The following is a 27,920-nucleotide window of genomic DNA, read 5'->3' as shown; positions in this document are numbered from 1 at the left end:
ATAACCCAAAAATCCCACTCCTGGGTATTTACCCAAGAGAAATAAAAACATATGCCCACACAAAGACTTCTACATGAATGCTTGTGGCAGCTTTATTGTAATAGCTCAAAACTGTAAATTACCTAAATGTCTATCAACTGGTGAATAGACATATAAATTACAGTATACATCTACATAATGAAATACTACTCAGCAGTAAAAAGGAATAATACATGCAACAAGATGGATGAATCTCAAAAGCATTATGTGAAGTGAAAGCAGACAGACACAAAACCTTACATATTGCATGATACCATTTAGTGGCATTCTGGAAAAGACAAAACTACAGGGACAAGAATCAATTCAGTGGTTGCTAGGGACTGTGGTGATGGTGGAGGAGGGGACTGACTACAAAGAGGCAAAAGAAAACTTGTTTGGGGTCATAGAAATGTGCTATATCTCAACTGCAATGATTATATTACTATATACATTGCCAAAATTCAACATATTGTACATTTAAAAATGGTGAACTTTATGTGAATTATTCCTCAATAAGCCTGAATTAAAAAATCACCACTGGTAACAAGTGTGGTTTTAAAATGTGTCCACAAATTCTACATTTGATCTTAGCCTAAAGGATGAGAAGTGATTATCTGCAAATCCTTTGACTCTCCTCACTTCAAAAGGTGAAGCCTAATTCCACTCCCCTTTAGTGTAGGCTGGACTGACTTAGTGACACACTGCTAATAAACAGAGTATGGCAGAAGTGATGGTGTGTGACTTCTGAGAATAGGCCATAAAAGGCATTGCAGCTTTCTCCTTGTTCTCTCTCCGATCACTCACTTTGGGGGAAGTCAGGTACCACATTGTAAGGAACTTCACTAGCCTTATGGAAAGGCCCACTTGATAAGACCTCTTGCCAACAACCGTTTGGGTGAGACATCTTGGAATTGGATCCCTGAGCCCCAATCCGTGTGTCAACAGGGGCTGCAGCCCCAGCCAACATCTTGTCTGCAACCTCATGAGAAATCCTGAGCCAAAACCAACTAGGTAAGCCAGTCCTGAATTCCTGACTCACAGAAACTGTCAGATAATAAATATTTGTTGTTTTAAGCCAGTAAGTCTGGGGTAATTTGTTATACAATTATAGATAGCTAACATATTATAATAGAGATGAGAGGAGTAATCTGAGATGAAGTTGGAGAGGTAGGTAGAGACCAGATCTTGTAAAGACCTAACAGGCATTGTGAGGACTTCAGATTTGATTTGGTAAGCCATTGGTGGTTTCATTCAGAAGAAAAACAAGCACAATTTCATTTTCAGTAATCATTTCACTATGGAGTGGTCAAGAATGGATGCAGGGAGACCAGTTAGGAGGCCATTTTGGCAGTACAGTTAAGAGATGATGGTGGCTGAGACTAGGGTGGTGACAGTGGAGATGGACGTATAGAGTGAAGGAAGTAGAGGAAACAAGGATGAGCCTACAGTTTTTTTGTTTGAATAGTTGAAATGAGGGTAACTGTAAAAGGGACATATTGGGAGAAGTGATGGATGAAATCAAGGCTTGAAGGAGTGTATAAGCATAATGTGTTTGAGAAACTGCAAATAGGCCAGTATGGTTGGAGTTTACGGTGATTGGATAGGAAGAGAGAGTGGTGAGAAAGTAGGCTAAAAAGACAGGCATGAAAGAAAGACCCTGTTTATCACCATAAAATGTCTGAATTTATCCAGTTAGTCTGGGAGCCACTAAAAGATTTTTTAAGTAAGAGAATGACTGATCAAATTCACATTTTAGAAAGATGACCAGCAGCAGCAATACAGACTTTGGATTGAAGATGAGAGATACTGGAAACCAGAAGACATTTTGAGTAACTTTCTGATTTTTAGGAGGCAGCATAGTACAGTAGAAAGAACATACAGGCCTTTGGAGTCAGATGGACCCAAGTTCAAACTGGCATAGCAAGTTACCATCTATTATGGGTTGTGTTGTGTCCCCCTCCAACTTCAGATGTTGAAGTCCTAACCCCCCAGTACCTCAGAGGTGACCTTATTTGGAAATATTGCAGATATAATTAGTTAAGATGTAATTAGTTAAGATAAGGTCATACTGGAGTATGGTAGGTTAATCCAATATGCCTGGTATCCTTACAAAAAGGGGAAATTTGGTCATAGACATGCACACAGGCACAATGCCATCTGAATATGAAGGCGCAGATCTACAAGTCAAGGAATGCCAAAAATTACCAGCAAGCCACTAGAAGCTAGGGGAAAGGCATGGAACAGATTCTGCCTCATAGCCCTCAGAAGGAACAAACTCTGCTGACACCTTGATCTTGGACTTTTAGCCTTCAGAACTGTGAGATAATAAATTCCTGTTAAGCCACTCAACTGGTGGTACTTTGTTATGGCAGCCCTAGTAAAGGAATACACAATCTGTGTGACTTGGACAAATTGCTTTATCTTGCTAATCCCTAGTATCCTAATCTGTAAAATGGGGATAATTGTGTCTACCTAATAAGGTGGTCACGAGGATGAAATGAAATGGCATTTGCAAAACACCTGGCACTGCATAAATATTATTTTACATTTGTGAGACACTAATGCTACAAGGAAAATGGGACATTTTTGAACATTTTTGGAAAGACTGACTACAACTTTAAGGGTCATGTGTAATACAACTTAAAGGAATAGGATGGACAAAATGAGCTTGGAACCCTTATTTCCTGTTGGATTCCTTAGAGAGGAGCCCTGGGATTGTCTTGCATTCTGTGAAAATGCAGCTTCTTTTGGGATAGAACACTAGTACAAGAACCAAAAGCACTCTCCAAGGCAGGAAGGTTGAGGCTAACGAACATCCTGTGGTGTGGTAAAGTTGGGAAGGGAAGGAGGTGAACAAAGCTAGAGAAGAATGGGCCAGATGCCTTAGGCCTCCAGGTTTCCCAGCACACTTCCTTAGGTAAAAGATTTAGGCTGGGGGTTGTCCTCTCCTCAGCTCCATGTGGGAAACCCAACAGAGGCCTCTCACCGGTCTCTGGATCGCCTAGTCTTTTCAAGCAGGGAGTCCATTGCCAAAGCAAACAATCCCAGCTCTACGATTGTGCTCTGGCTGGGGTAGGGGAGAACAAAGCTCCCTTTCTTTGCTTCCCCAACTCTATGGCTCCAGCCAAAGGCACTGTTTACACAATCTTCCCTGGTGAAGAATTTGTTCCTTTTCTCTCTAGGTTACAGCTGGAAAAGATTGACTCCCTCCTTGCCTGTTCCTTTTTCCCAGACCCCTGGACAAGAAAAGTGTCCAATACCTGAAGCCTCCCACCCTCAGAAAAGATGTCAGCACACTTAGGAGTAACTCCAGGCCCTTTTGTGATGTGACAGAGACCCTCAGTTTTAGTGGCAGAAAGCCTGTCTGGCTGGGAAAGGGAGGCTGGCTGGAGCTATCAGGAGCCTCGCTTGTCTCCATTCCAACTCTGTTTATTCCTCCCTCTCTCACTTCCCAGGGATTCCGAGGCTTTCCCAGGTCCATATCTAGGAGTGAATCAAATAATCAATATCCAGGGCAGATTTGGGTTTCTTCTTTAAAAGGATGAAAACAATGTTTTCTGGTGGGAAATGTTTTCTGTAGTCTTTAGTTCACTAACTCCAGCAGCACATATGTTTCCCTCCAGCCCCAAAAACAAAAGCAAGAAGGAGAAAAGGAAGCCCCAGAGTGGTGGAGTCTAATTTTAGCACTGGCAGAGAGTCCCAGTGTTAAGTTACTCCTGGTAAATTGTAACTAAGAAACAGAAGAGATAGAGACAATTTACAAGGTCTAGGCCCCCAGCAAGAAGTTTTAAAATCGACTTTCATTTATTTCTATGGCATCTCCAGGAGGCACATCTCAAGGAAATGTGCCTCCCATTTCACACAAGGGAAGGAAATTGAAGCACAAGAATTTACCAAAAGTGACTTGAACCCAGGATTCTGGCACTTACAATTTGGTCAACTCTATAAGCCAAGTTGCTTTCTGAAAATTTTATGGGTCTTTGCACTGTACAAATTTTTCCTGAGCTAAATCCCCACTGGCTATCCTCCTGCTGTTAAGGGAGTTATGGGCTAGGTGTTTATTACCCTTTGCAGCTATGTTTTGGAAACTTAAAGTCCTTGCTCCAGCTGTTGGGAGATGTGGATGGAAAGGCCTTAGGGGTACAAAGGGGATGCAAGTCTGTTAGGCTCAGGTATCACCCCTATACCTACACAAACACCATCACCCCCCACCTCACCCCGCCACCAACCACCCTCCCCAGTAAGACCTGCAGAGTTGGTTTCTGAAAAAGCAGCTCCACAGTTCCTGGAAGGCTCTAATCCACAATAGTTAAAAATATCCATCTTGGGGCCAGAGCTGAGCCAACTAAGCTGACCCTACCCAGAAACCCAGGAAATTACCCAGCAGTGGGTAAAATGAATACAAGGGTAGGCAAATGCTACCTATCCGCAATATAACAACAGGGATGATAATTATAAGAAAAACAGATCCAGCTCCTTCACTGAGAGATCTAAAAAACTGTCCAGATTTGTCTTTCCCTCTCCTTCAATGATACCCTGGCCCCCACACCTTGTGGTGTGGCATAATGCAAGGAGCTCTGGTCACGGGTTTCTATTCTGTTCTATCTAGAACCAAGTCATGATTCTTGAACAGGAGTCTTAGTTTTCTCATTTGTTAAAACGAGAAAAAAATATCTACTCCACACAAATGAAATAGCTATAGTAAAAATAGCTATAGGCATACAGTTTTTGTTTAAAGGTCTTTCCTGGACTTCCCTGGCGGTCCAGTGGTTAAGACTCCCTGCTTCCACCGCAGCGGGCACGGGTTCAATCCCTGGTCGGGGAACTAAGATCCTGCGTGCCACAAAGACTTGCCAGAAAATTAAATAAATAAATAAAATAAAGGTCTTTCCTTATTTAGCCTTCCTGAGCTAGGTTAGAGTCAACACAGTTAGGAGGCAGAGCATCAGATAAGTCAACTTTAGAGTTTCCTTTCAGTGCAAGATTCAGATGAAACTTCACTCCTTTTGCAGACTGGAAAATTGCACCTGTGTTAGCTTTCTATTGCTACATAACAAACTACACTAACTTAGTGGTTTAAAACAAATTCCATTTATTATCTTACTGTTCTGTAGATCATAAAATCCACGCAGGCTTGATTCCATTTTCTGTTTAGGGTCTCCCAAATCCAAAGTCAAGGAAGGTGTTGACTGGTCTGGGCTCTCATCTAGAGGTTCTAAGGAAGAACCCACTCCAAGCTTATTCAGGCTGTTGGCAGAATTCAGTTCCTTCCAGTTGTTGGACTGAGGTCGCATTTCCTTGCTGGCTGTTGGTTAGGGGGTCAATTTCAGCTCTTAGAGGCCACTTTCCAATCATTGCATACGGTCCCCTCCAACTTCAAAGCCAGTAATAGTGCAACGAATCTTTTCGTCAAATGTCTCTGATTTTTCCTTCTGCCACCAGTCTGAGAAAGCTCTTTGCTTTTAAGGGCCCATGTGATTAGATCAGGCCCATGCAGATAATCTCCCTATCGTAGTCAACTGTGCCATATATAACATAACCACAGGTGCAATAGCTCATCAAATTCACAGGTTAGGGATTACACCATAACATTTTTAGGGGATCATTTAAGAAATTCTGCCTGCCACAGCACTTATTCAAAAGATGAAAGGAAATGATCTCTTTTGGGGTGGGGTGGGGAGCAAAGAAGGAAGTGGGAATAGACTATCGCTAACTAACCATTTATACCAATAAGAGAAGCCAAGCGTTTGAGATGAGAGTCCTGACCCCATCCCCGGTATTCTATCCATTATATCTTCTGCCACCTTTTGATTGGCTACTTTGGTCACAATGTCCTAACATAGTGCCTCGAGGTAAATGCTCAATCATAAAGACATGTTAAGGAATGCTTGGGGACTAAAAAAAAAATCTTCCCATGTTTTAGTTTTTTCTCATTAAACAGTGTGAACACAAAGCTGTCCAAAGCTGTCCGAGAGTGTGTCCTAAGAATACATGTTGGAAAATGCATATTGTCAGATATGGCTCAACTAAGTCAAAATTTCATTGCTCTAAACTTGTAGGACCAGGATAATATTCCCTGTACTCATTTTCTATTTCAGAATTCAACATGAATATTCCTTCACCTGATTTCTCTTTAATGGAGGTAAGACACAGAGCAGCCTCTAGGTTCCTGGGCACCAACTTGAGCTAAAGCACCAGGGCTGTTCCTGAGCAGCTTTTTCATCCTGATGACCTAAGAAGGCCTCAAACTAATAAATCCATCCTGAAAGGGAGGCTGGAACAGGGTTCCTCATTACTGCTGTTTAGCATGTAGATGATTTTCAAAGGACGTGATTTTCCTCTAATTAGGATGACTAATTGAAGAAACTGAGAAGAGGGAACCAACTATATGGGAAGAGAACCTTAAAAAGAGTGGATATATATACATTAGTATAACTGATTCACTTTGCTGTACGCCTGCGACTAACACAACAATGTAAAATCAACTAGACTCCAATAAAAATTAGAAAAAAAAAAAAAAGAAGAAGAGGGAACTCTCTGCCTTCAGCATCCCTGGGTCTTTTCCTTCAGATGCTTTATGGCCAGACTTGCCAACCATAAAAGAGGGAGAAACTGTGTATAAAATACCTGTAATAGGCTCTGAGCTTCATGGAGAATGGAAAGCAAATTATAATCAATATACATTGAACTTTCATGGCACCATCCTTTCCAAATACCAAGGTACTGCATGCACGTAATTCCTGGGATGAGTATTATCCCTATTTAATAGATGGGGAGAAACTGAGGTCCTAGAGTTATTGGTTAGTGATCTGACCACCATCACAATGGCCAGGAGTAGAAGAGAGATTAAACTAACATCTCCTAATTTCAAATCATGTGATCTTTTTGAAACTACAAGGACAAATAGAAAGCTTTCATTCCATGTTATCAAAATTGGAAAGACCTTCAGAAAATTTGCTCTTGGACCCTCTCTACTAAAACGTAGCACTCCTCTACCCCAAGTTGCTGGCAACTTGAGTTGCCAATAAATATCTCTTGGGACCTGAAACTAAGAGGATCCAGGTTGCCTTGACTCCTGAAGAAATTTGCTTCCAAGCTTCTTGCAGCACCATCTCATCATTCGTCTCAGAGAGAACAAGAACACGTGGGAGACCAGGTGTGCTCTCCCCAAGCACCTGAGTTGTTAAGGAGTCAGCTAGATTCAATCCCAAAGAAAGGGCCAAGGAGAAAAAGAAAACACAGATGACTCTGATCTGATGACTCGGTAAGGGGATTGGCAAGAGAGGCTCCTACCAGAGGCTCAAACTTAAATGAACAAAACAGAGGGCTATTTCTCATCCCCACATATGTAGGTATCTTCCACCTACTCGTGTCTGGAGGAGCTGTTCTTGTGAGGTCCACCTAGAGCCCCAAAGTCCAGCATATAGTTATTTGGGAATAGTATAGCAATCTAGAAGTAAACTGTGGATAAGACCCCATTCAACCCTTGATCACAATAGCAAAAGGGCAAGGGTGAATGACTTGGGGTGACCTGCTTCCTGAGCACCAGTTTACTCTGAGGTACAGTCACTGCCCTGGGCTTTCAGTCACTGACTGAACCAAAAGAAAATCTGTTGTGGTCATCTACATTATCATGAAAGGACTTTAATTTATACCTGACTTCAAGCATATGTAAGATAAGGCTTATTTAAAGTTTAGCCTTTAGAAAATAATAATCCTTTAGTTTATACTAACCCCACTGTCCAAAGTCCCTCTTGAGGCATTTTTAAGGGAAAAGGTTTATCTTTGTTTATTCTCCTCTTGCTTGCTTGCTTGGGAAAACAATGGTCATCAGCAACACTGGAAGAGTCCCACAAGACCAACAGTGTGGTAGTCTTACACCCTGGGCTACGAGACATGACCTTTGCTCTAGCTCCAGCTCTGCTAGTAAATGTTCCCGGGAGAATCCTTTGATCTCTCAGAGTCTGTTCCCTTGCTTGTGAAGTGAGGTGGTTGGTTCAGATGATTAAAAATTTAACCAAGATACTGCTGTGTCACGCTACATACGTCTAGGGATACAAGATGAATATGACATAGTCCCTGCCTCAAGAAGCTAACAATCTAACTTGGAAGATAAGGCACACATATGTGCACACATGTATACATAAACCCACAATTTATTGTACACAGTAAGCATTATAAAGGATGCAACATGCTCTACAGCCCTTTATATGGGTTAACGCTCACCTGACTGAAAGTGGATGGAAATCAGATGAAAGCTTCATGGAAGAAGAGGTAGCATTTAAGCTGTCTTTCAGGATAACAGGGAGTTTGAAAAAGAGGAAAGTGACCAAAGATTCAGGGAAAGAAAGCAGAGATGGACAAAGGGAAAGACCTGTAGATATGTAAGGACAGTAAAGCAGGGAAAGTATTTGGAAAATGACAAATAGTCCACTTTGGGTAGAGTGTTTGGGAATAATAAAAAACAAAGCTGAGAAAGTCGAGTCAGACTGTTTTCGAATTGGTAAATGGCAAAACCAGTCCTATGCTTAAGGATTAACCTGACAGTGGTTGGCAGAAGTAAATGCTAGAGGGTAGAGATGGGAGGCAGAAGACCAATTAAGAAGTTATTGCAATAGACCAGGTGGGTGGCAATGAGGGCCTCAGCCAGGAAAGTGGCAGTGGAAAGAGACAGCCCATTAGTCAAAATTTTAAACCAGTACTGTAAGTTGCTATTGACCCAGTTCTCCAAGGTAACATGCCATCCCAGGTGAAAATTATTAAAAAGGAGCACTAGTTTGAATAAAGCTTTCCCAACTTAAGAGAATGAAGAATAAGTGAGCCCAGACCCATGTTGAGCTTAGCACCATCACTAACCTCCAGGCCTTATACTTTCACCAAGGCATTCAGCCAATTGTGGAAAAGAAATATACACAGGAGACTCAAGAAACATCTTTTTAATACAGTATCTATTTGTCTTCCTTCTGTCAAACCCTGAGCTGACCCCTTTTTCCCCAGGCTGCCTGGGGAGGTACAGGAAAAGGAACATACAGGGCAGACAAGACACGGGAGAAAGAACTATGGGAGGTGGAAACGGCTCCTTCACATGGCGAAGAGGATGAGAAAGGCCACCATCAGGCAAAAGAGTCCCATGGCTTCCGAGAGGGCAAAGCCCAGAATGGCGTAGGAGAATAGCTGTTGCTTCAGAGAAGGGTTCCTGGGAGAAGGGGAGGAGAAAAGACTGAATCTCTAGTCCGCACAAAGAAAAGGACAATCATTAAAGGTGGACTCAGGGAGAATCCATCTCAAGCTCACATCTCACTTAATGAGATGACAACATCATGCCCCAATTCTTGCTCTGATACACCAAGGGCTCTACAGAGATGAATAAAGGGAGTGGACAATCCAAAATTCTGTAACACAGCCCAGGTACAAACACTACTGCCTCTACTGGATCACCCACATCTTCCTCATAACTTAAGACTCCTGGGTCTGGACACAACTATCCAGGGCTCAACCAGAATGGAAGAGGCATCTGGAGTGGCAGGGCCTATCAGACCAGTGTTTCCAAACTGTAAGCAGCAGAACCCCAAAATACAAAATGCATAAATCTAAAGTGTAATTGTAAAAAAAGTGGGGGATTTGAAAGTCTTGTTTGATTGGTTTCCCCTTCATTCTCTAAGACAGTCTCTGGGGTATAGCCTCAGAACCCTAGGGCTTTATGTAAAACAATTAGAAAAACACTGTTCTTGTGGACAATGGAGCCAGAGGGACAAATAACTTCTCTCATTTCAAAATAGTCAAAAGATTTTGGGATACAAATGGTCTGTGAGGTTTAGATGATATGATTAAAAAATGGCATAAAGGATTCCCAACTTTGGAAGTCAGTATATAATTTCTATTTCCCTTACTCTGTCACCTCTGGAAGCCTTGATGGATAAGCTAAAGCAATGCCAGCTTTTAACAGAATTGTGGACACAGAAGTTTCTTATTTCATACAAATCCTTAAAAATAACCTTATTTCCCCAAGAACATTAAAAGAACTTGCAGGTCTCTAGAGGATTAATTTAGTTCTAACAGTGAATTGCCCAGAGTTGGTGGGGACCAAATAGTCCCAAGCATCAGGGAGCCATGGGGCTGGATGCAGAGGCAGTTTTCCCAGGAGTGATGGGGGAATTCCCAGGGATGGGGACAAATGGCAGCGAAGCCACTATGCTGACTGAAGCTCTAGACTGGGGGGAGGGTGGGGGAACGGGATGGGGACGATACTTTTTCTGTAAAGGGCCAGACAGCAAATATTTTACGCTTTGTGGGTCACATATGGTCTCTGTTACCTTTTTATTTTCACGACCCTTTAAAAATGTAAAACCCTTCTTAGCTCAACTATACAAAACCAGGCTGTGGCCCAGATATGGACATCCTGCCTTAGTTTGCTGACTCCTACTCTAAACCAAAGCTGTCCAATAGAACTTTCCAAAATGGCAGCCACTAGTCACGTGTGGCCACTGAGCTACATTAAAAGTTACAAAATTTAAGTCTGTGTACTTTCAGTTAATTAAAATTTACATTCAAACAGCAATAGGTGGCTAGTGGCTACCGTATAGGATAGTGCAGCTCTAGAACCCCGTCTCTGCCCAGACCTTTGGAAACATATCAGAGAGCAAATGGTGGGCCCATCTTACCTGGCATAACCAATGATGAGGCTCCCAAACACAGTCCCAATTCCTGCCCCAGAGCCAGCCACCCCTACTGTGGCAGCCCCAGCTCCAATGAACTTGGCGGCTGTGTCAATGTCCCTTGAAATGACACTGGTTTGGAAACTGCGGCTAGCAATAAGTGAGGTGGTCAGGGGACGTGGGGCTGCCAAGCTGCTGTAGCTCTGTGAAGAAGTAGGTAGAAAATTTTTAGGAAACCCTTTTTTCGCTTTGGAAACTTGTGTACCATTTAAGTCCTTATGCTATCAAATCCCACTGCTTCTCCCCCATACAGAAAATCTTTTAACTCCCTGGAAAACTCCCTAAAATGCTGCCAAGCAGAACTTTTAAATGCAAGAGGTGGACGTCAAATACCTTCAAGATTCAGGTATGATCTAGAAATGTTAAGACTGAAGCCCTAGCCTGTTCTTGATGCCTTGAGAAGATCATCTTCCTGGGACTAAACACTCCCAACTCAAGTCAGTACAGTAAGTCAAGTAATGGCAGTTATCAGCAGCACACACGGACATGCGCTGCCAGTGGCAGAAGCTGGAACATTAGGGTACCATATATGGAGTCCTCAGCACTCCCCCTACTGGTTCTGTCAGGTAACCCTCCCCACCCAACCCCCACCCCTCCCCCTCCCCCTCCCCCACAGGCCCAATTCCACTTATTACGAACCTCATCTGTCAGTGTCTCTGGTCGCTTCAGCACCACTGCAGACAGTGATCGGTTCAATAGTGGAGAGGTTCTCCTGATCTAGTGGGAATAACACAAGGCCAAGAAAGTCAAGGAAGGCTGTGGAGAGGAGTTTTAGAACCACCCCCAACTGTTACTCAGATGCCCCATTCATTTGCTAGAACTCAGAATCTCAAGAGAATCTGGAATTATTCTTTTACTTTTAAGCAAATTCTAGATTCAAGAACGGCACCATTTCTCTTGCTTCCTAGGCTTCTCCACTGATTTAAGGGAAGAAAGTCTACTTCCTTTTGGAAGGAATTACCTACCCTTGCTATTCCCTTTTACAGGCCTTGAGAACGGGAAGAAATTTAAGCCTCAGAAGCATTTACTTCGCTCAGCAAGAAATCTATACATATACTGGTAATGGCCAGCCCATTAGAAGGAAGCCAATGACTGGAACATCTTTCCCTGAACACACCCTTCTGGAAAATAGGCACAAAAATCCATGCTGAAAATTTACCCCATCCTGGTAGCCTTTTCTGACTAACTCCAAGCCAGTGTCTCCAAAGCAGACAACATGGTGGTTAACAGCCAGGGCTTTAGACAAATATAACTAGATTCAAATCTTATCTCTGTATCAGCTCTGTGATCTTAGGACAAGTCACTTAAATCTTTCTAAGTCTGCTTTCTCATCTATCAAATGGGAATAACATAGCTCAGGCTTGATTTGAGGAATAAATAAGATTATGTATACAAACTGGTAAACTCAGTGCCAGGCACAGTAAGTGTTCAATAAATAATAGCTACTAACAGCATCACTCCTTTTCACTTACGAGTGAATGAACCAATTGCCTCCACTATCTAATAATTTGTAATTTCTTCCATGCTGTTGCTTCTGAGTCATATATTTTCCCAATGTGTGTTTTAGCTTCCCACCCAAATTTAAGCTTCCAGAAGGAACTCCCAGCTATGGCTCTCTGACACTCAGGACAAGATCCTGTAAACAGTGCATATTCAGTCCAACTTAGGAAATTTAACTCATGTTTACCATTTCTGGTGGGGTTCCAGTTTACAAGAACACAGAGTTTCAGTCTAGAAATAACCTGATCTTAGCCTAGGTTCTCATTTATACTCTTCTTCTAATATAGTTGGATGAGAGGAATTAACTGGCCTTCATGGGACACAAGGCAGGGAATGCCTGGGAAGCATTCATTGTCTCCTGTCAGGCTAGCACAGCAAAGGGCCCAGCTGTGAAGAACAAGGTCGGAGAAGGAAAAGACAAGATGCTTCTCCTTAAAAACTTTCCTGGAAAAGACAGGTACTCACCAAGGAGGAGGTGGAGATGAACTTGGCGCAAGCGTACATTTTCAGGTGCTGAAGGGCCGTGGCAGGAGAGCTGCAATTACAGAAGCAGCATTGTCAATATTGTCCTTGCTTACCAAAGGACATCCTTATTAGCAGAAAAAGTGCTCTGGAAAATTTAAATGGCCCAGAGAGCAGTGACTGACCTCAAGTCTCAGCAGAGATGGAATTAGAACCCTGAAGTCAGGATTTCCTCCACACAGCTTCTAAGATTTCCTTATAATCAAGTGACTTCTCCTGGTCTGAACAAGAAGCCCCTTGGTCCCAGCTTTAAGACCTGTTATCCCAGACTTCCGTGGTGGCACAGTGGTTAAGAATTCTCCTGCCAATGCAGGGGACACAGGTTCAAGCCCTGGTCCGGGAAGATCCCACATGCCGCTGAGCAACTAAGCCCGTGCACTAAGCAACTAAGCCCTACGGAGCCTGTGCTCTAGAGCCCGCGAGCCACAACTACTGAGCCCGTGTGCCACAACTACCGAAGCCCGTGCACCTAGAGCCCGTGCTCTGCAACAGAAAAGCCACTGCAATGAGAAGCCCGTGCACCACAACAAAGTGTAGCATCCGCTCGCCACAACTAGACAAAGCCTGCACGCCCCGCGAGGACCCAATGCAGCCAAAAATAAATTAATTAATTAAGAGAGAGAGAGAGAGAGAGAGAGAGAGAGAGAGAGAGAGAGAAAAGACCTGTTATCCCTTTCCATAGCCTCATGCTGGGGTTGTCAGATGAATTTCTCCAGTATCTTTTGCCTAAGTTTCCCTCAGTCTCTTACTCAAAAGAAACTCTTCTCAAGGCTTCATTGGGCCTCAAAATGTTGCCCTTTAAAGACTCTTGGGGGAATTCCCTGGCGGTCCAGTAGTCAGGACTCTGAGCTTCCACCGCAGGGGGCACGGGTTCAATTGCTGGTCAGGGAACTAAGATCCCGAATGCCATGAGCTGCGGCCAAAAAAAAAAAAAAAAAACTTAAAAAATGTGTACTCTTGGGTCCCACCTTAGACTTTAGACTTTCCAGGTCAAGATCTCTGGGAATAAGGCCCAAGTACCCTCTATTTCAATGAAGCTTCTCAAATGATTCTTAGGTACATAGCATGTTCTTAAAAACAGTCTTGAAACTATGGTAGTGGTACAGCCAGGACTTGAACTCTTCTCACTTTTTTTTCTCTGCTCACTCTTAATGCTTTCTAATATGCTACAGGTTGAAACACTCAGTGATTACTTAGGCCTGTTAAAGGACACTTCCTTGAATGAGCTGGACTAATACTTTCCCAGATTACACTTCTGAATGCAGAATCTTAGTTACTTTTATATTACCGGATGTCTTCAACTCTTGTCCTGTCTAGAACTCTGATTTCTGCCCATACCCTAACTCTAACCCAATTGTGCTGCCAGACTATTCAGGTTTTCTTGGGTCAAAAATCCAAAATTTCTTTAAAGCTTTAAAAAAGGGAAGACTTTTTTCCCCAAGGCAACAAAACCTCAATATCATCATTTGTAAAATGTAGTTCTTAGGCGGATTAAATGAAATAACATATGGAAAGTGCCTGATGTGGCACTGAAGGGAACCTGCATGAAGTGGCGACCCCTCCGCTGGCCACCTAACCTTGGCCAAGTCTGCACTTGTTAACCAATATCACCTTGGACAACAGCACTACCCAGATTCATGGGTTTCTTCCTCAGTGTAGATGGGCCAAGGAGTTACAGGGCTGCTACTTAACCATTCCCTTTCTTAACCTTCTTTCCCTCTCGTGGGCAGAGTCCGGGGACTCCCGGTAAACCCTTGACAGGAAAGCTGGCCGGTTGGTACTACCCCATGCTGGCCCCACCCCTTTTCAGGCCTCCTGCCTCTAACGGAAAACCTCAGTGTCAGCCCACGACTTGTGCTTTTCCCAACTTCACCGCAGTGGAAGGAAAAGAACGGCGCTGAGAGACAATCAGTGGTTCCAAGGAAACCGGCCTCTTTTCTGCTATCGCTCTCCCAGGCCACAGTCTGAATGGAGGGGGTGTTTTGGCTGTTCTGTTCATTTCTACCACTTTCAAGGTTTACTTTTTAAATCGAGAGGTGCTGACTAGAGGGGGTGGTGTCTTGAGAGGATCCACAATCTCCATTGTTCGGCACCTGAAGTCCTGGGGCCAAAAATCTAGAGGTTTCAGAATAAGAAAGGCACGAATCAGGATGTGAAGAGAAAGCAGAGATAGGAGGGGAGAGTTTGGGGGTTGGGACAGCTCTGAAAGGACAAGAGAATGAGAAAAGAGCGTTTGTAAAGGATGAGTCGGGACAGGTGAAACGAGCACCCCGGCATTTGACTTTCGCCAGCTCCAAGGCACGCTCCCCCAACCCACGAGACATCCAAGATGGCGCCAGGCCCGCGCGGTTGGAGGTCACAGGCACGCGGAAGGGGCAGCCCTAAAGCACGGGGATACGGAGGGTAAGGGAGGGCGTGAGGACCCGGGTGGGAGCATGCAAGGTAAGGCTCTCAGAGCATTGGCGCGAGGTGGGGCGCTTCGGGCGCGCGCGTGCGCGGCGCGAGGCGGGAGCGAGGGCCCAAGGCCTTACCTGCTCCCAGGGCCGAGAAGACAAGAGAGAGGCGGGGAGAGGGCGGGAATAGCGAAAGGAAGGCTGTGCTCATGCGCGGCCCGGACCAACGAGTCGCTCTGCCAAGGATAGAGTGATTGCAAAGTTGAGGGTCGGCCCAGGCGCCACAGCGCCGCCTGCCAGCTCTGCGGCGACATTCGGCCAGTCATTCCACCTGGCGTTTGAGAGGAGAAACTGCAGGCGGAGCCGACCGAGTGCAGAAATGAGGGCACTCCGCAGTGTAAGCCGATCCGTAACGTGGCCTGCGGTTTGCTCTGCACGGTATTTGGGATCTTGGATTTGCTTCCCTTTTTCAAGCATGCGCAGTCACATTAAAAAAACAAAACAAAACACAAACAAATAAACAAAACTACCCAGAATTTCGGTGTTAAATAGCATGCAATCAAGATTGGGGTTCAGTGTCCAAAATGTATCAGGAGGAAAATGAAGTCACGGGATTCCTTCTGTTGCCGCGGACCCTGGCTTTATGGATGGGAAACCCGTTCAACGGGCGAATAGTCAGCAAAATGCCCCAGCTGCCTCTTGTGGTTTTGTCTTTATTTCCCTCTCCTTCTTTCTTATTCTAGTGATCAGCTAGGAGAAAACCAGCATCAGCGAACGAGAAGATACGGGCTAAAGATGATTAGGACTCAAGCGCCCTGACCCTAAGCCTTCTTTCCTGAGTCATGAGACAGTCAAGGAATAATGGGCATCAGTGACCTGAGGTGAGGTTGCGAGATCACGTCAAGCATGCCTGTGCCTCCGCCCAGGTTTTATTTACACGAGTTGAGAGAAGCAACCCCCACAGGAGGTGCTCTTATGGAGGCCCCTCGGCTTCTCCCTCGTGTCCTTTTGCTCGTCCTTTCCCCAATGGGAGGAAGTAGGGGGCTTCCTGGCCCTCACCTCTTATTCTTGGCTGCTTTATCTCCCACATAGGGTCTGACCGGCCCCTTTGGAGAGAGGTCGGTACCCGCGTCCCCTCATGTCCAAACCTCGGCCGTCCAGGCATCGTATTTGAACGCAGCACAAGAAAGACGGGGAAAGCTCACCAAACCCCCATAAAAAATAAAAAATAAAAAGAAGGCTGTGGCTGTAAATAAAGCCAAATCCGCCACCCTCTGAGGGGCCGTTTGTCCTCCCCTCCTTGTCCCCGTCCTTCCCGCCGCCCCCTCCCGGCTCCCGGGCCCCGCGGCGCCCCGGCCCCGAGCTCCTCCATTTAATCGGATTTGGGAGAAGGGGAGGATAAATCACGGCAGCAGCTTTACGGTCCCGGAGGAGAGGCGAGCTGCAGCCAGGCACACCCCGGCCGGCGATAAAAACCGCCGCTGAAAGCCCACGGAGCAATTTCCCGGGACCCCGAGCGACGCCATTACAGGAATGTAATTTTGCCCGGATGAGGCCCCGAGTTTAATTATCCTCGCGGAGGAATTTCAATGCGGCCAATCCATCTTGCAGGCGGGCGGCAGAGGGATTTATATGGGCCTGTTATTTCACACCGATCCTCCATCTGCATTTTTATGGCCCTGAACTCCTGAAAGGGAGGGGAAGGAGTGGGGAGAAATCGGAGAAGCAGGCGAGGAGAGACGGGTGGGAGACTTCCCGCCTTTCCTAAATCCACGATCCCACGCCGATGAGGATTCTCACTGGTTCCCCTGAAATGCCCAGATCTCCCTCCAGTTCCAGTTGTTGACTTGGGGTGGGGTTGGGGGTAGGTGAGGAATGGAGCTGGGATCCTTGGGAATCAATCAACAGGTATTTACCAAGTACCAAGCGGTGCCAGGCACAGGGTAAGATGCTCAGACGAGAACGGAAAGACAGACTAGCAAGAATATCTCCTCAAGTCCCCAGACACCCCCACCCCGCCCACACTGAATTCCTTTTAGCTCTCGGCTTCATATCCTCCGAGGCAAAAAGTCCAGAGTTCTTAAGAGGCACCACCACCAACCGGTTGTTGCAGCTGTTTATTGCGACAATTTAGACCACGCTCAGATATCGCTAACAATCCAAAGGAGAATTGGAGAAGGGGCCCGTGGCACAGTCGGCAATGCTTATTTCTCCCTTACCTCCCTGCAGTGATGGGCTCTGGATTCACATACCTGGTTTCCCAAATCGCTGTGTGACCTTGGGCAAGCTGTTTAATCCCTCTATATCGATCTTCTTTTATGTAAGTTGGGAATAATAATAGTGCCTACTCTGCAGCAAGTATTGGGATAATATACGTGAAGCTTTTAGCAAGGGGCTTGGAACTCAGTAAGAGTTCAATAAATGCTAGTAATAGTAATAATAATAGTTTTTTGGTTGGTAGTGGTAGTAGTGTTATAGTTGGGAGCTTTGCAGCTCAATTCTGCTCTGCTCCCTAGAGACTTTATTGCAAGCTTCTTGCAATGATAGCTCCTGAAAGAGACTCAACTATCACTTACTGAACTTTTTTACCTACGTAAATCACACAAAAGAAGTTATTTGACAGGTTAGTGGGTGGAGATCTGTGGGGAGGGCTGAGAATCCTGGGGACTGTTGCTACCAGGTTCGAAAATAGAAATTAAATCGGTAGGCATGAGACTACAGAAAGTGGTTGGAGGCATGTGTGGAGGGGTGAATTTGAAGACAACAAAATATGATCCAAGAGAGCATTAGCTAAGGGTCTAGGGATCTTCTTAACTAAGGGCTTGGGAAAGGGTCCTTCCTTCACTTCACTGAGGGAAAACTGGGGTCCAGGAAGGAAAGGGTGTGGAGCCAGAACTATCCTTTCCAATCAATCCCTTTCTTTTCCTACCAGACCATGTAACAAGGTTGGCCTGATTGGCCAGTTTTCCTAATGACTGTTCGTGGCAGATTCTGACTGGGTAGCAGCCTCCCTGCACGGTGATGAAGAAATGAGATTGATCTTTTCTTTCTTAGGATTGGTTAACAACCCTGGGGGTGGGGGTGGGCAGAGACTCATTTTAATTGACTGGATAGGCTAGGAGGGAGGTCCAGCACCTCTCATGTAGAAATTCTGAGAGTTCTTTTCCACAAAGGTCACCAAGAAAGAGTCTTGATTGGTTTATGCTTGTTTGTCTTTGGACTAGAAACACAATAGCTTAGAGAAGAAAAATCAAGAGAATCATGCAGGCAGGCTACAGTTCAATTTGAAACCCAAACAGAGAGAGGGATTCACAGAGAAACAGAAGAGTGATAAAAAGAGGGAGACTAGGACACAGAGAAACGAAAGAAAAAAAATCGCCAGAGAGAAGAGGAAGGATTTAAATAATTTGTTTTTCATTCCTGATGGTTTAAGAGGAGACTACTTTGTGACGCATTTTGTCAAATGCACATGTTGCCAGATGCACGGAAAGAACAGCTGTCTTGGAGGTAGGAGACTAGGAATCTGGTCCCAGCCCTGCTACTAACTAGCTGAGTAGCTATGCAAGTTACTTCATCTCTCAAAGTTTCAGTGTCCTCATTTGGAAAAATGAGGGGGAGTAGTAGGTGATCCCTAAGGTTCCATCCAATATTAACATTCTAGCATTCTCTTTCTGACAAACAGTTTTGTGCAAGTTGAAGCGGTAACTTTGCACTGCCAATAAGGACTATTCTTGGGTCCTGTGCTCCTCTATTTATTTGTACTTGTTAATTTCAAGCTTCTGGGGCTGATGGGCACTGACTGAAGGATTTTTCTACTTTCTCTTGCGAAATCAGTTCCCCAGGACAGCATGACAGTGAGCCATCAGTAAGCCTCCCTACTCCTGGAGAAAGAAAACAGTAGATGGAGGAAGAAAAAGGGTCATTAGTATCCAGAATTGCAAGAGAGGAATCAGTGGGAGGGTTGGTGACAGAAGGATGGCCAAACAAGTTTTTGCTGGGAAGAACCTAGACAAAACAGAAAATAAAAGTCATTGTGATATGTTGTGAAGACCTAAGGACAGCAAGTTAGAGATCTGAATCTAGATTTGGGACTGTTCTTTGTTTTGAAAAATTTTATTTATTTACTTATTATTTTTGGCTGTATTGGGTCACTGTTGCTGCCCGCGTGTTTCTCTAGTTGTGGTGAGCAGGGGCTACTCTTCGTTGTAGTGTGTGGGCTTCTCATTGCAGTGGCTTCTCTTGTTGCGGAGCATGGGCTCTAGGCGCACGGGCTTCAGTAGTTGTGGCTCACGGCTCAGCAGTTGTGGCTCACCGGCTCTAGAGCGCAGGCTCAGTAGTTGTGGTGCGCGGGCTTAGTTGCTCCGTGGCATGTGGGATCTTCCCAGATCAGGGCTCGAACCCGTGTCCCCTACGTTGGCAGGTGGATTCTTAACCATTGCGCCACCAGGGAAGTCCCTAGATTTGGGATTATTCTTAATTATGTGACTGAAAAAATCCCTTCACCTCTCCGGACTTCAGTTTTCTCAACTGCAACTTGTAGGAAAACACTAGATAATTACTGAATTCTCTTTCACCTTTAAATATAAATGACATAGATCTATTCTTCCTGGTTTGCCCTGTCTCCTGTGACTTCAAGTAATCAACCAATATTAACTGAGCATCTACTGTACTATGTGCGAGGTATTGTACTACGTATTGTGAAAGGGAATAAAAAAGGAGAAAGGACAATCCCTTGTCTTTATAAATTTATAATCAGTAGGAAAGACATATATATATATATATATATATATATATATATATAAAACTATAATATGGAGCAAGATGTAATGGGTTATATGGGTTATAGGGGTTGAGGAAGCAGTATGACTTCCAGCTAGAATGATCCAGGGGCACCATGATTAAAAAGTAGGTTTTTTTCTTCTGTTAAAAAAATTGCATTCTTTTATGAATCACATAAAGGAATGCAATTAATGCATATCATTTTTTCAACAGATATTTTTGGAGATCCTACTACGTGCCAGGCGCTGTTCTGGGTGCTGGAAACACAGGTAAAATAAAATAAGACAAAATCCTTGCCTCCTCAGAGCTGACATTTTATATAAATTATGAAGCATAATAATAAAATGGGCATCCATTGAACAACCCCCAGTTTAAGAAAAGAAAAAAATTACTAATACCGCTGAGGGGGGGCTTCCCTGGTTGTCCAGTCGTTAAGAATCCGGCTTCCAATGCAGGGGATGAGGGTTCGACCCCTGGTCGGGGAACTAAGATCCCACATGATGCAGGGCAACTAAGTCTGCGCACTCAAGAGCGCAGGCCACAACTAGAGAGAAGCCTGCAAGCCACAGCGACGAACCCGCGTGCGGCAACTAAGACCCGACGCAATCCAAACAATACCACCGAGGGGCCCCGCCTGCATCTCTCCTATAGTAATCCTTGAATTTTATGTTTATCATTTCAAGATGTTTCCTCAGATTTTTACCATATTGCTTATTTTGGTCTTTTTTTTCCTACCATTCTAAAAGTGATATAATATTGTTTGTATACTTCTTTACTTGCTCATTTCACTCAACGTTATGTTTCTAAGATTCATTCAAGTTTAGGTAGGTAGCTATAGTTTATTCATTTTCATTGATGTATAATAGCCCACCAATTTGTTGATTAATTCCCCTGTTAATGAGTATTTAGGATTGTTTCCAGCTTTTTACCATTACAAACAATGTTGCTCAGAGCATTTCTCCTGGTAACATAGGCAAGAGTTTCTTCAGGGTACATACATATAAATTGCTGGGTTGTAGCACATGAATTTTTCAACTTTTCTGGATAATGGCAAATTGTTTTCCAATATAAGAGTTTATAAGAGTTCGGGCTGCTACCCTATCCTTACCAGCTTTGGTATTTAGTCAATCTGTTGGATGTAAAATGGTGGTTTGAATTTATATTTAATTATATTTGCCTGATTATTCACAAGGCTGAGCATCTTTTCATATATTTATTGGCCACTCATGCTTCTTTTTCTGTGAAGTGCCTATTCATGTATGTCTTTTGCCCCATTTTCCTATTGGGTTATTTGTCATGTCCCTATGGATTTTAAGGAATTAACAAATATATATAGCCTAGTCTTGATTCTTTGTCAGTGGCAGCTATCTCCTTCCAGTTTTTAGAGGGGTTGGGATTTTAGTAGAGGCTTAAAGGATGGATAATTTCAGTTCCAGCTCAGACTCTTCAATTAGTTGGATTAATTAATTCTTAATTAATTCATCGAATATTTATTGAATGTCTAGCCAGACATCATGCTAGACTCTGAGAATACAAACATATCCCACATTGGCTCACCCCTTAACCACTTCCAAGATCTAGCTGGGTCCAAGTCACTGACATCTCCTGCTGGACCACTACAGTGGCCTCCTAGCTGTTCTACCTATTCCAGTTTAGTCTTGCCAAGGTCTGCTCTCCACCCAATAAGTAGTTAAAGTGATCTTTTAAAATGTAGATCAGATCATGTAACTTAAAACCTCCCAATGGTTTTCCAGTTCTCATAGAAAAAAATTCCAGGGTTCAGCTACATGAGGTTTTGATCCTCAGTCACACTAGACTTGTTCCCACTCAGGACCTTTGCTGTTTCCTCTGCCTAGATCAGTCTTCTCCCAGATCATGCTCACTCTTTCATTTCATCTAGATCTCATCTCAAATATCACCTCCTTAGAGAGGCCTTTCCTGAGCGCCTGATCTAAATAGCCACCACTTTCCCTTCTTTATCTCATTATCCTCCTTCATTTTTCTTTTTAGCACTATCATAGCTTTATTGGTATTTCTTATTGCTTTTTTCCCCACTAGAAGATAAGCTCCACTAGTGCAGAGACCTTGTCACCACTGTATCCTCAGCATTCAGAAAAGCGCCTGGCACATAATAGGCTCTCAATAGAAATTTTGTGAATGATTGAACAGTGAATCAGATAGAGTCCTTGCCCTTAAAAGGCAAATAAATAATTTCAACACAATTCAATAGTGTTATAAGATGGGTAAGCACTGGTTGCTGTGGGAACGAATAGGAAGGGCATGTATCCCAGTCCTGAGAACTAGTAGTCAAGGAAGGCTTCCAGGAAGAGGTGACATTTACAAGAAACTTAAAGGACCTGTATAGGAAGGGAATGGAAGGATGTTCCGTAGAGAAGGAGTAGTAAGTACAAAGCTTGAAGAGAGGGATAAAGTGGTCTCTTCCACAAAGGGCAAGTAATTCATTGCGGTCAGAATGAACAGGGTGGGTGCAGCAGGGTGCAGAGACTGGTGGTTAGTGGCTAGATCCTGAAGGATCTTGAGCATCAAACTAAGGAGTTTGGATTTTATCCAGAAAGCATCCAGGAGCCATTTAACCAGGAGAATGAGAAGCTCAGATTTGCACTTTTTTTTTTTCCCAGGAGGGGATGTGCTGAGAAATTAGTTTGAACTCTCCAAATGCTTTCACAAACGCAGGGGTCAGACTCTGGGTCACGACCATTCTTCCTAGTTTTACTTAGTTATTTGTTTTTTAATATCAGATTTGCATTTTACAAAGATCATTGTAGGTCTAGTGTGGAGAATGGATGAGAGGGGGCAGGATTGGGGGTATGGAGCGCCATAAGGGGCTGTCGTCAGAATCCAGGTGGGAGATGGTGGTGGCCTGAGCTCTGAGGTGATGGTGGTGATGGGGAGAAGTAGAGAGCTCAAGAGGTTTAGAAGGAAGAACCAGTGGGCCTCAGTGATTGTTGTGGGGGATGAAGGAGAAGAGAGCTGTGAAGATGGTGCTCAGTTCTCTGGCCAGGGTCACTGAGTGGTGCGATTCTCTGGTTGGAAAAGGGTCAGAGGGTTAGAGTGAGATGAGCAGCCCCACCCCCTAATATTCGTGGGGCCCAAGGCAAGATAAAAAAATAGAGCCGACATACCAAATGTCTAAATATGTACAAGTTACAAATCAAAGCTAACAAACTGTTACATAAAACGTGTTCTACCCTGTTATCTTGACAAATATATCAATATCAGCTGGGAGACTTATATTTAGAATCCTGGGACTCTTCCAGCCCCAAGTCTGACCCTCAGATTCTCTTGCCATTCCTGGCTCTGTCCCACTACCTGAGGGGCCTCACACCAAGGAGCGTGCTTGGGGCAGCCTCACATTTGAACTCCACTCCAACAGGGCTGATGGTGTGCTCTCTGGCAGCTCCTTCTGTACTTTCAGGAAATCGGACCCCAGGAAGAGGTCCCAGAAGTGGGCTTGGCGCTGCTTGGCAGCACCCTCTGGCAACTGGAGCATGGTCTAGGAGCAGGGAGGCATGAGCTCTAGGTAGGCACATCCCCTTGGCCTTGAGTTATCCTCCCTCTGCAGAAGGAAGAGGCCCTCTAAAATAGGTGCCCAGGGTAGAGGTCCCTCTTGCCGGGTCTAAGGACATGGACTCTGAAATCAGATAGACTGGGTTCAAATCCCTATTCTGATATTTATTTACTCTTCTTTGAACCTGGGCAAACTCCCTGAGCCTGTTTGCTTTCTTGTAAAACGGCAATAATAATATCTACCTCATAGGGTTATTGTGAGAATTAAATAAGCTAATATGTGCAAAGCACCTGCCATTTATTTTTATTTTATTTTTATTATTATTTTTAAAATTTATTCTTGGCTGCATTGGATCTTTGTTGCTGTGCGCGGGCTTTCTCTACTTGTGGCGAGCAGGGGCTACTCTTCGTTGCAGTGCGCGGGCTTCTAATTGCGGTGGCTTCTCTTGTTGAGGAGTGCCGGCTCTAGGCACGCGGGCTTCAGTAGTTGTGGCACAAGGGCTGCTCAGTAGTTGTGGCTTGGGGGCTCTAGAGCACAGGCTCACTAGTTGTGACGCACAGGCTTAGTTGCCCTGCGGCATGTGGGATCTTCCCGGACCAGGGCTCGAACCCGTGTCCCCTGCATTGGCAGGTGGATTCTTAACCACTGGGCCACCAGGGAAGTCCAAGCACCTGGTATTTAATAACCACTGCTCAGTTTACATTGTTTTTCTTCCCACTCACCACCATGTTTCCCTCAAAGTAACCATGGAGGCTGGGGAAAAATATGAAGTTTGTTTCAGGTAAATTTTTCTGGGAGGAGTGGGTCCAGGAAAAATGAGTTCATAAAGGAAACAGTAATAATCTAGGCAACAGTAATCCCAGCACAGCCTGGGGCCATATGGGAGAAAGAGGGAGAGTAAATTGTCTTGTATGCAGATGAATGAGTAATGGTAATAGCGTAATTGCTTTTACAATCTGTTTGTTTTGCTGAGGGTAGCAGCTGGTTACTGTTTTGATTCTTGCTTTTCAGGTTAAGATACAGCAAGAAGGTGTGAATAATCTAAAAGAATAGAAAATCCAAACATAATTTCTTGGGGACCAGGAACATGGTCAAAGAAACACATGGTTGCAAACACAGATGGATTCTGTCTTGCAAACACAGAGACTGGCCCTGTTATTAAGCTGATCTTGTATTGTTGCTTAACGTGTGTAGATTCTTACCACACGCTGTCACTCTTGCTACTCCTGCAACTGGAATGCCCTTTCTCTCCTTCTCAGCCATTCCAAATTCTACTCTTTATTTCAGGCTCACTCCTTCCATGGTAAGCATCCTTGCCCACAACCCTCCCCAGTTCTTCTGAGCTCTTCCTAGTCTATAACACCTAGAACTTATTCATGGTCTTAACACGTATACTGTCTCATATTGTTCTCTTATCCTTTAAAATTTTTTTTAAAAAATTAATTAATTAATTTATTTTTGGCTGCATTGGGTCTTCGTTGCTGTGCGCGGGCTTTCTCTAGTTGTGGTGAGTGGGGGCTATTCTTCATTGCAGTGCACGGGCTTCTCATTGTGGTGGCTTCTCTTGTTGCGGAGCACGGGCTCTAGGCACGCGGGCTTCAGTAGTTGTGGTTCACGGGCTCTAGAGTGCAGGCTTAATAGTTGTGGCGCACGGGCTTAGTTGCTTCGTGACATGTGGGATCTTCCTGGACCAGGGCTGGAACCCGTGTCCCCTGCACTGGCAGGTGGATTCTTAACCACTGCGCCACCAGGGAAGGCCCATCCTTTTTAAATTTAAAAAATATATATTTATTTTTTTTTTTTGGTGGAGCGGCATGTGGGATCTTAGTTCCTTGACCAGGGATCAAACCAGCGCCCCTACAGTGAAAGCATGGAGCCTTAACCACTGGACCACCAGCAAAGTCCTGTTCTCTTATCCTTTTATGTATGCAAGTCTTGTCTCCCCAATGAGAGTTTAAGCTTATTAAGGGAAGGAACTACATTTCTATTTCTCTTCCATTTCCCATAGTGTCTATGTATTCATTTAATATACATTTACTGAGTTCCCAAGTGCCTGAACTGGGGTTCAGGTACGGGGGATACAAAAATGAAATATATATATATATATATGTATATCTCCTTTTCACTAGTGGAGCTAGTAATGGACTCACGGTTTGATAACTGCCTACAGAAGTGTTGAGCATATAATGGTTCCTCAATAGAGGTTTGATGGATTGATGAACCATGCTGCTTTTCAACTAGGCATTCAATGAATGAATGAATGAATGAAATAACTGGATGACAATCCCCTGATGCAGCTGTTCCAGGTGTACTCCTACTATATGAACCTAGTTCTAGCAGACGCAAAGGTGTGAGACTTGTTTGAGGGGAGAAATGCTCTTTATAGTCATCAAAACAGAGAGCCTACTGTCTTTTCAAGGCAGTGTTCACTCCTTCCCTTAAGGCCTAGTGATTAAACCACAAAACATTTTACAGGCATTGGTGAATACCTTTTGCCAATTTGTGTCATTCAGGTTGTGAGTTATGAGAACTGTCCATTCATCATGGTAAAAAACAGCTATTATTGAATACTTACTATGTGCTGGATGTTTTGCTGATTTCTTTACATGAATTATCTAAATCCTAACAACAACCCTATGAAGTCGGTATGATTATTGTCCCACTTTACAGAAGAGGAAACTCAGGCACAGCTAGGAAGAAGGAAAGACAGGACTTGAATCCAGGAAGTCTGATTCCACACTGTGCTGGCTACACAATGAATTGGGAGAGTGGAGAGCTGAGTTCTTGAGCCAGCCCTGCTATTTGCTTGCTGTGTGACCTGCAGAAATCCTCTCAACTCTCTGGTCCTCGGCCCCTTCTGATCACCAGTCTTAAAGCCTCTTCTTTTGAATTCAAGTCCTCTGGTCTTTCTACCACCCTCAATTGCCTAAATCTGGTGGTAATTTCCTGAATCTCATCTTTCATCTCCTTGTATCTCCTCTGATGCAATAGTATCAGAGGCAGCTTGTGATACTGTGTCATTCATAAGAGGAGTATCCTTTTTGAGAAGTTATATATGAAGACCTTAATGGCTTCGTGAATGTCTTGGCTGATGGGAAGTATGGAGAGATCTGCAGAAGGACCCCTGAACCCAATTTCTTCCTGTGACTCCATCCCTCAACTCCTAGTTAAATAAAAATATTTCCTAGTATACAGGATGCTTGTTATCATGGGTCCATTCAGAGCTCAGAGCTCATAGCGGGATCTCCTCCTCGCGAGCTGGGTGACTTGCTCTCTGGGCAGGACCGGCTCTCCGCGTCCCTCCACCACCTGACCCCGCCGGCTCTCGCCTCCTCCCTTGCCATCCCCGGGCCCTTTCTTCCACATCCACTCCTCCTAGCTCCCCCTCGATAATCTCCTGACATCTCTTCAAATCCAATTATCGAATTAATTGACGTGCTAACCGAGAGGCAAACAGAAAGGGGCGGCAAACACCGGGCGTTTGAGGTTTATCCTCCGGCCTCCACAGGCCCCGGCCGGGCGAGATTTACTGGGCCTCGAACACGGCGACAGTTCAAAGCTTTGATTAATCATGTTTTTCTCCCGGCCCCATAATTTAGTTGCTCTTTTTCCCTCCCAGACTTTTTTTTTTTTATCAGTGTAAACAGAGACGTAGTCCTCATCAGCTTCAATTACAAATATTAAGCCCCCGGACAGCAATTTGACAGAGAGAGGCCAGCCCCCACTCCGTCCCGCCCCCCTAAATCATCCCCGAATTAACATCACAATCGGCGGCTGGCGCGCGTTCAGATTTAAATGGTGGCATATTGTTCGCGGATGGTCTAGTTCAGACCAGCGGGTTCGCAGCTCCAGGCGGCAGCCCCCGCCTCTCACTCCGCCGCTCCCCTCCTGCCTCCGGGGTGTTTGTGACTCAGGAACCGCGGGAGGCTCCGGCGCCCTGTCTCCAGCAGCTGAGGCTGCAGGCGGGGGTGCGCCGGCGTGTGGGGCAAGCCGGCTGGTGAGAGGGGTAGGGTGTGGGGTGGTGCGAGTCAGGCACGGGGAGAGGAGCTACAAACGTGGGGTGGCGGGGAGAAGGGCAGAGGCTGGTGAGTTTGGCATGGGGCGGGGGGAGAACTGGGTTTATGCAAATGAGATGCAAATGAAGGCGCGGAAGCTGCGGGTTTGGGAATGCCACGATATAGCCCCTATATGGCCGCCTTGACCCTTCGCAGGGTCTGCAGGGCACCCTTGGGTCGTGGTGGAGTGGCCAGGAGGTAGGGAAATCTCTTGCTCTTTGAGGCTTGCGGTATGAAAGAAGAACTTGGGGCAAGATTTCTCCGTTTCCTGAGCATGTTAGAGAAAATTGGTCTTAAACTACAGCCGGGAGGCTTGAAGATAGGCCTCAGAAAGGACTTCCTTAGTGGGAAGACCAAGCGTGAGGCTGGAATACCTCCTGGAGATTTTTCGGATTAGAAGACCTTCGAA

General features: G+C 44.7%; 1 protein-coding gene and 1 long non-coding RNA gene across 9 annotated transcripts; one reads left to right on the top strand and one right to left on the bottom strand.

Annotated features, from left to right (window-relative positions):
* Positions 1-67: 67 nt before the first annotated feature.
* ATP5MC2 (ATP synthase membrane subunit c locus 2) lies at positions 68-15,331 on the bottom strand. 4 transcript variants are annotated; one of them, XM_073788563.1, is made up of 5 exons: positions 15,287-15,331; positions 12,699-12,768; positions 11,373-11,450; positions 10,680-10,876; positions 68-5,323 (listed from the first exon to the last, which is right to left on the bottom strand). In XM_073788563.1, exons 2-5 carry the CDS (start codon positions 12,735-12,737, stop codon positions 5,257-5,259), a joined length of 381 nt encoding a protein of 126 aa, XP_073644664.1. In that variant the 5' UTR covers positions 12,738-12,768; positions 15,287-15,331; the 3' UTR covers positions 68-5,256. The 4 variants fall into 4 exon arrangements, with proteins under 4 accessions (XP_073644664.1, XP_033722457.1, XP_073644663.1 ...); XM_033866566.2 differs by lacking the exon at positions 68-5,323 and adding an exon at positions 8,939-9,214 and having other exon boundaries at positions 15,287-15,311; XM_073788562.1 differs by lacking the exons at positions 68-5,323; positions 15,287-15,331 and adding exons at positions 8,939-9,214; positions 14,777-14,800.
* LOC109552093 (uncharacterized) lies at positions 14,595-27,495 on the top strand. 5 transcript variants are annotated; one of them, XR_012324384.1, is made up of 5 exons: positions 14,595-15,158; positions 15,892-16,029; positions 17,378-17,468; positions 20,141-20,196; positions 26,127-27,495. It is a non-coding gene; the product is annotated as an uncharacterized lncRNA (long non-coding RNA). The 5 variants fall into 5 exon arrangements; XR_012324382.1 differs by having other exon boundaries at positions 24,468-27,495; XR_012324385.1 differs by lacking the exon at positions 17,378-17,468 and having other exon boundaries at positions 24,468-27,495.
* The last annotated feature ends 425 nt before the right edge of the window (positions 27,496-27,920 follow it).

This window comes from Tursiops truncatus, chromosome 11, assembly GCF_011762595.2.
Source record: "Tursiops truncatus isolate mTurTru1 chromosome 11, mTurTru1.mat.Y, whole genome shotgun sequence".
NCBI classification, from domain to species: Eukaryota; Metazoa; Chordata; class Mammalia; order Artiodactyla; family Delphinidae; genus Tursiops; species Tursiops truncatus.
The sequence above is the reverse complement of the archived record's forward strand: the minus strand, read 5'-3'. Positions and strand labels throughout refer to the sequence as shown.

Excerpts from the sequence above, each read along its gene's own strand:
- ATP5MC2 (XM_033866566.2), bottom strand. The coding sequence starts at position 12,737 with ATGTACGCTTGCGCCAAGTTCATCTCCACCTCCTCCTTG. Across the intron at positions 11,451-12,698 it reads TCATCTCCACCTCCTCCTTG|ATCAGGAGAACCTCTCCACT; the intron begins GTGAGTACCTGT and ends TATTCCCACTAG. Across the intron at positions 10,877-11,372 it reads CAGAGACACTGACAGATGAG|AGCTACAGCAGCTTGGCAGC; the intron begins GTTCGTAATAAG and ends ACTTCTTCACAG.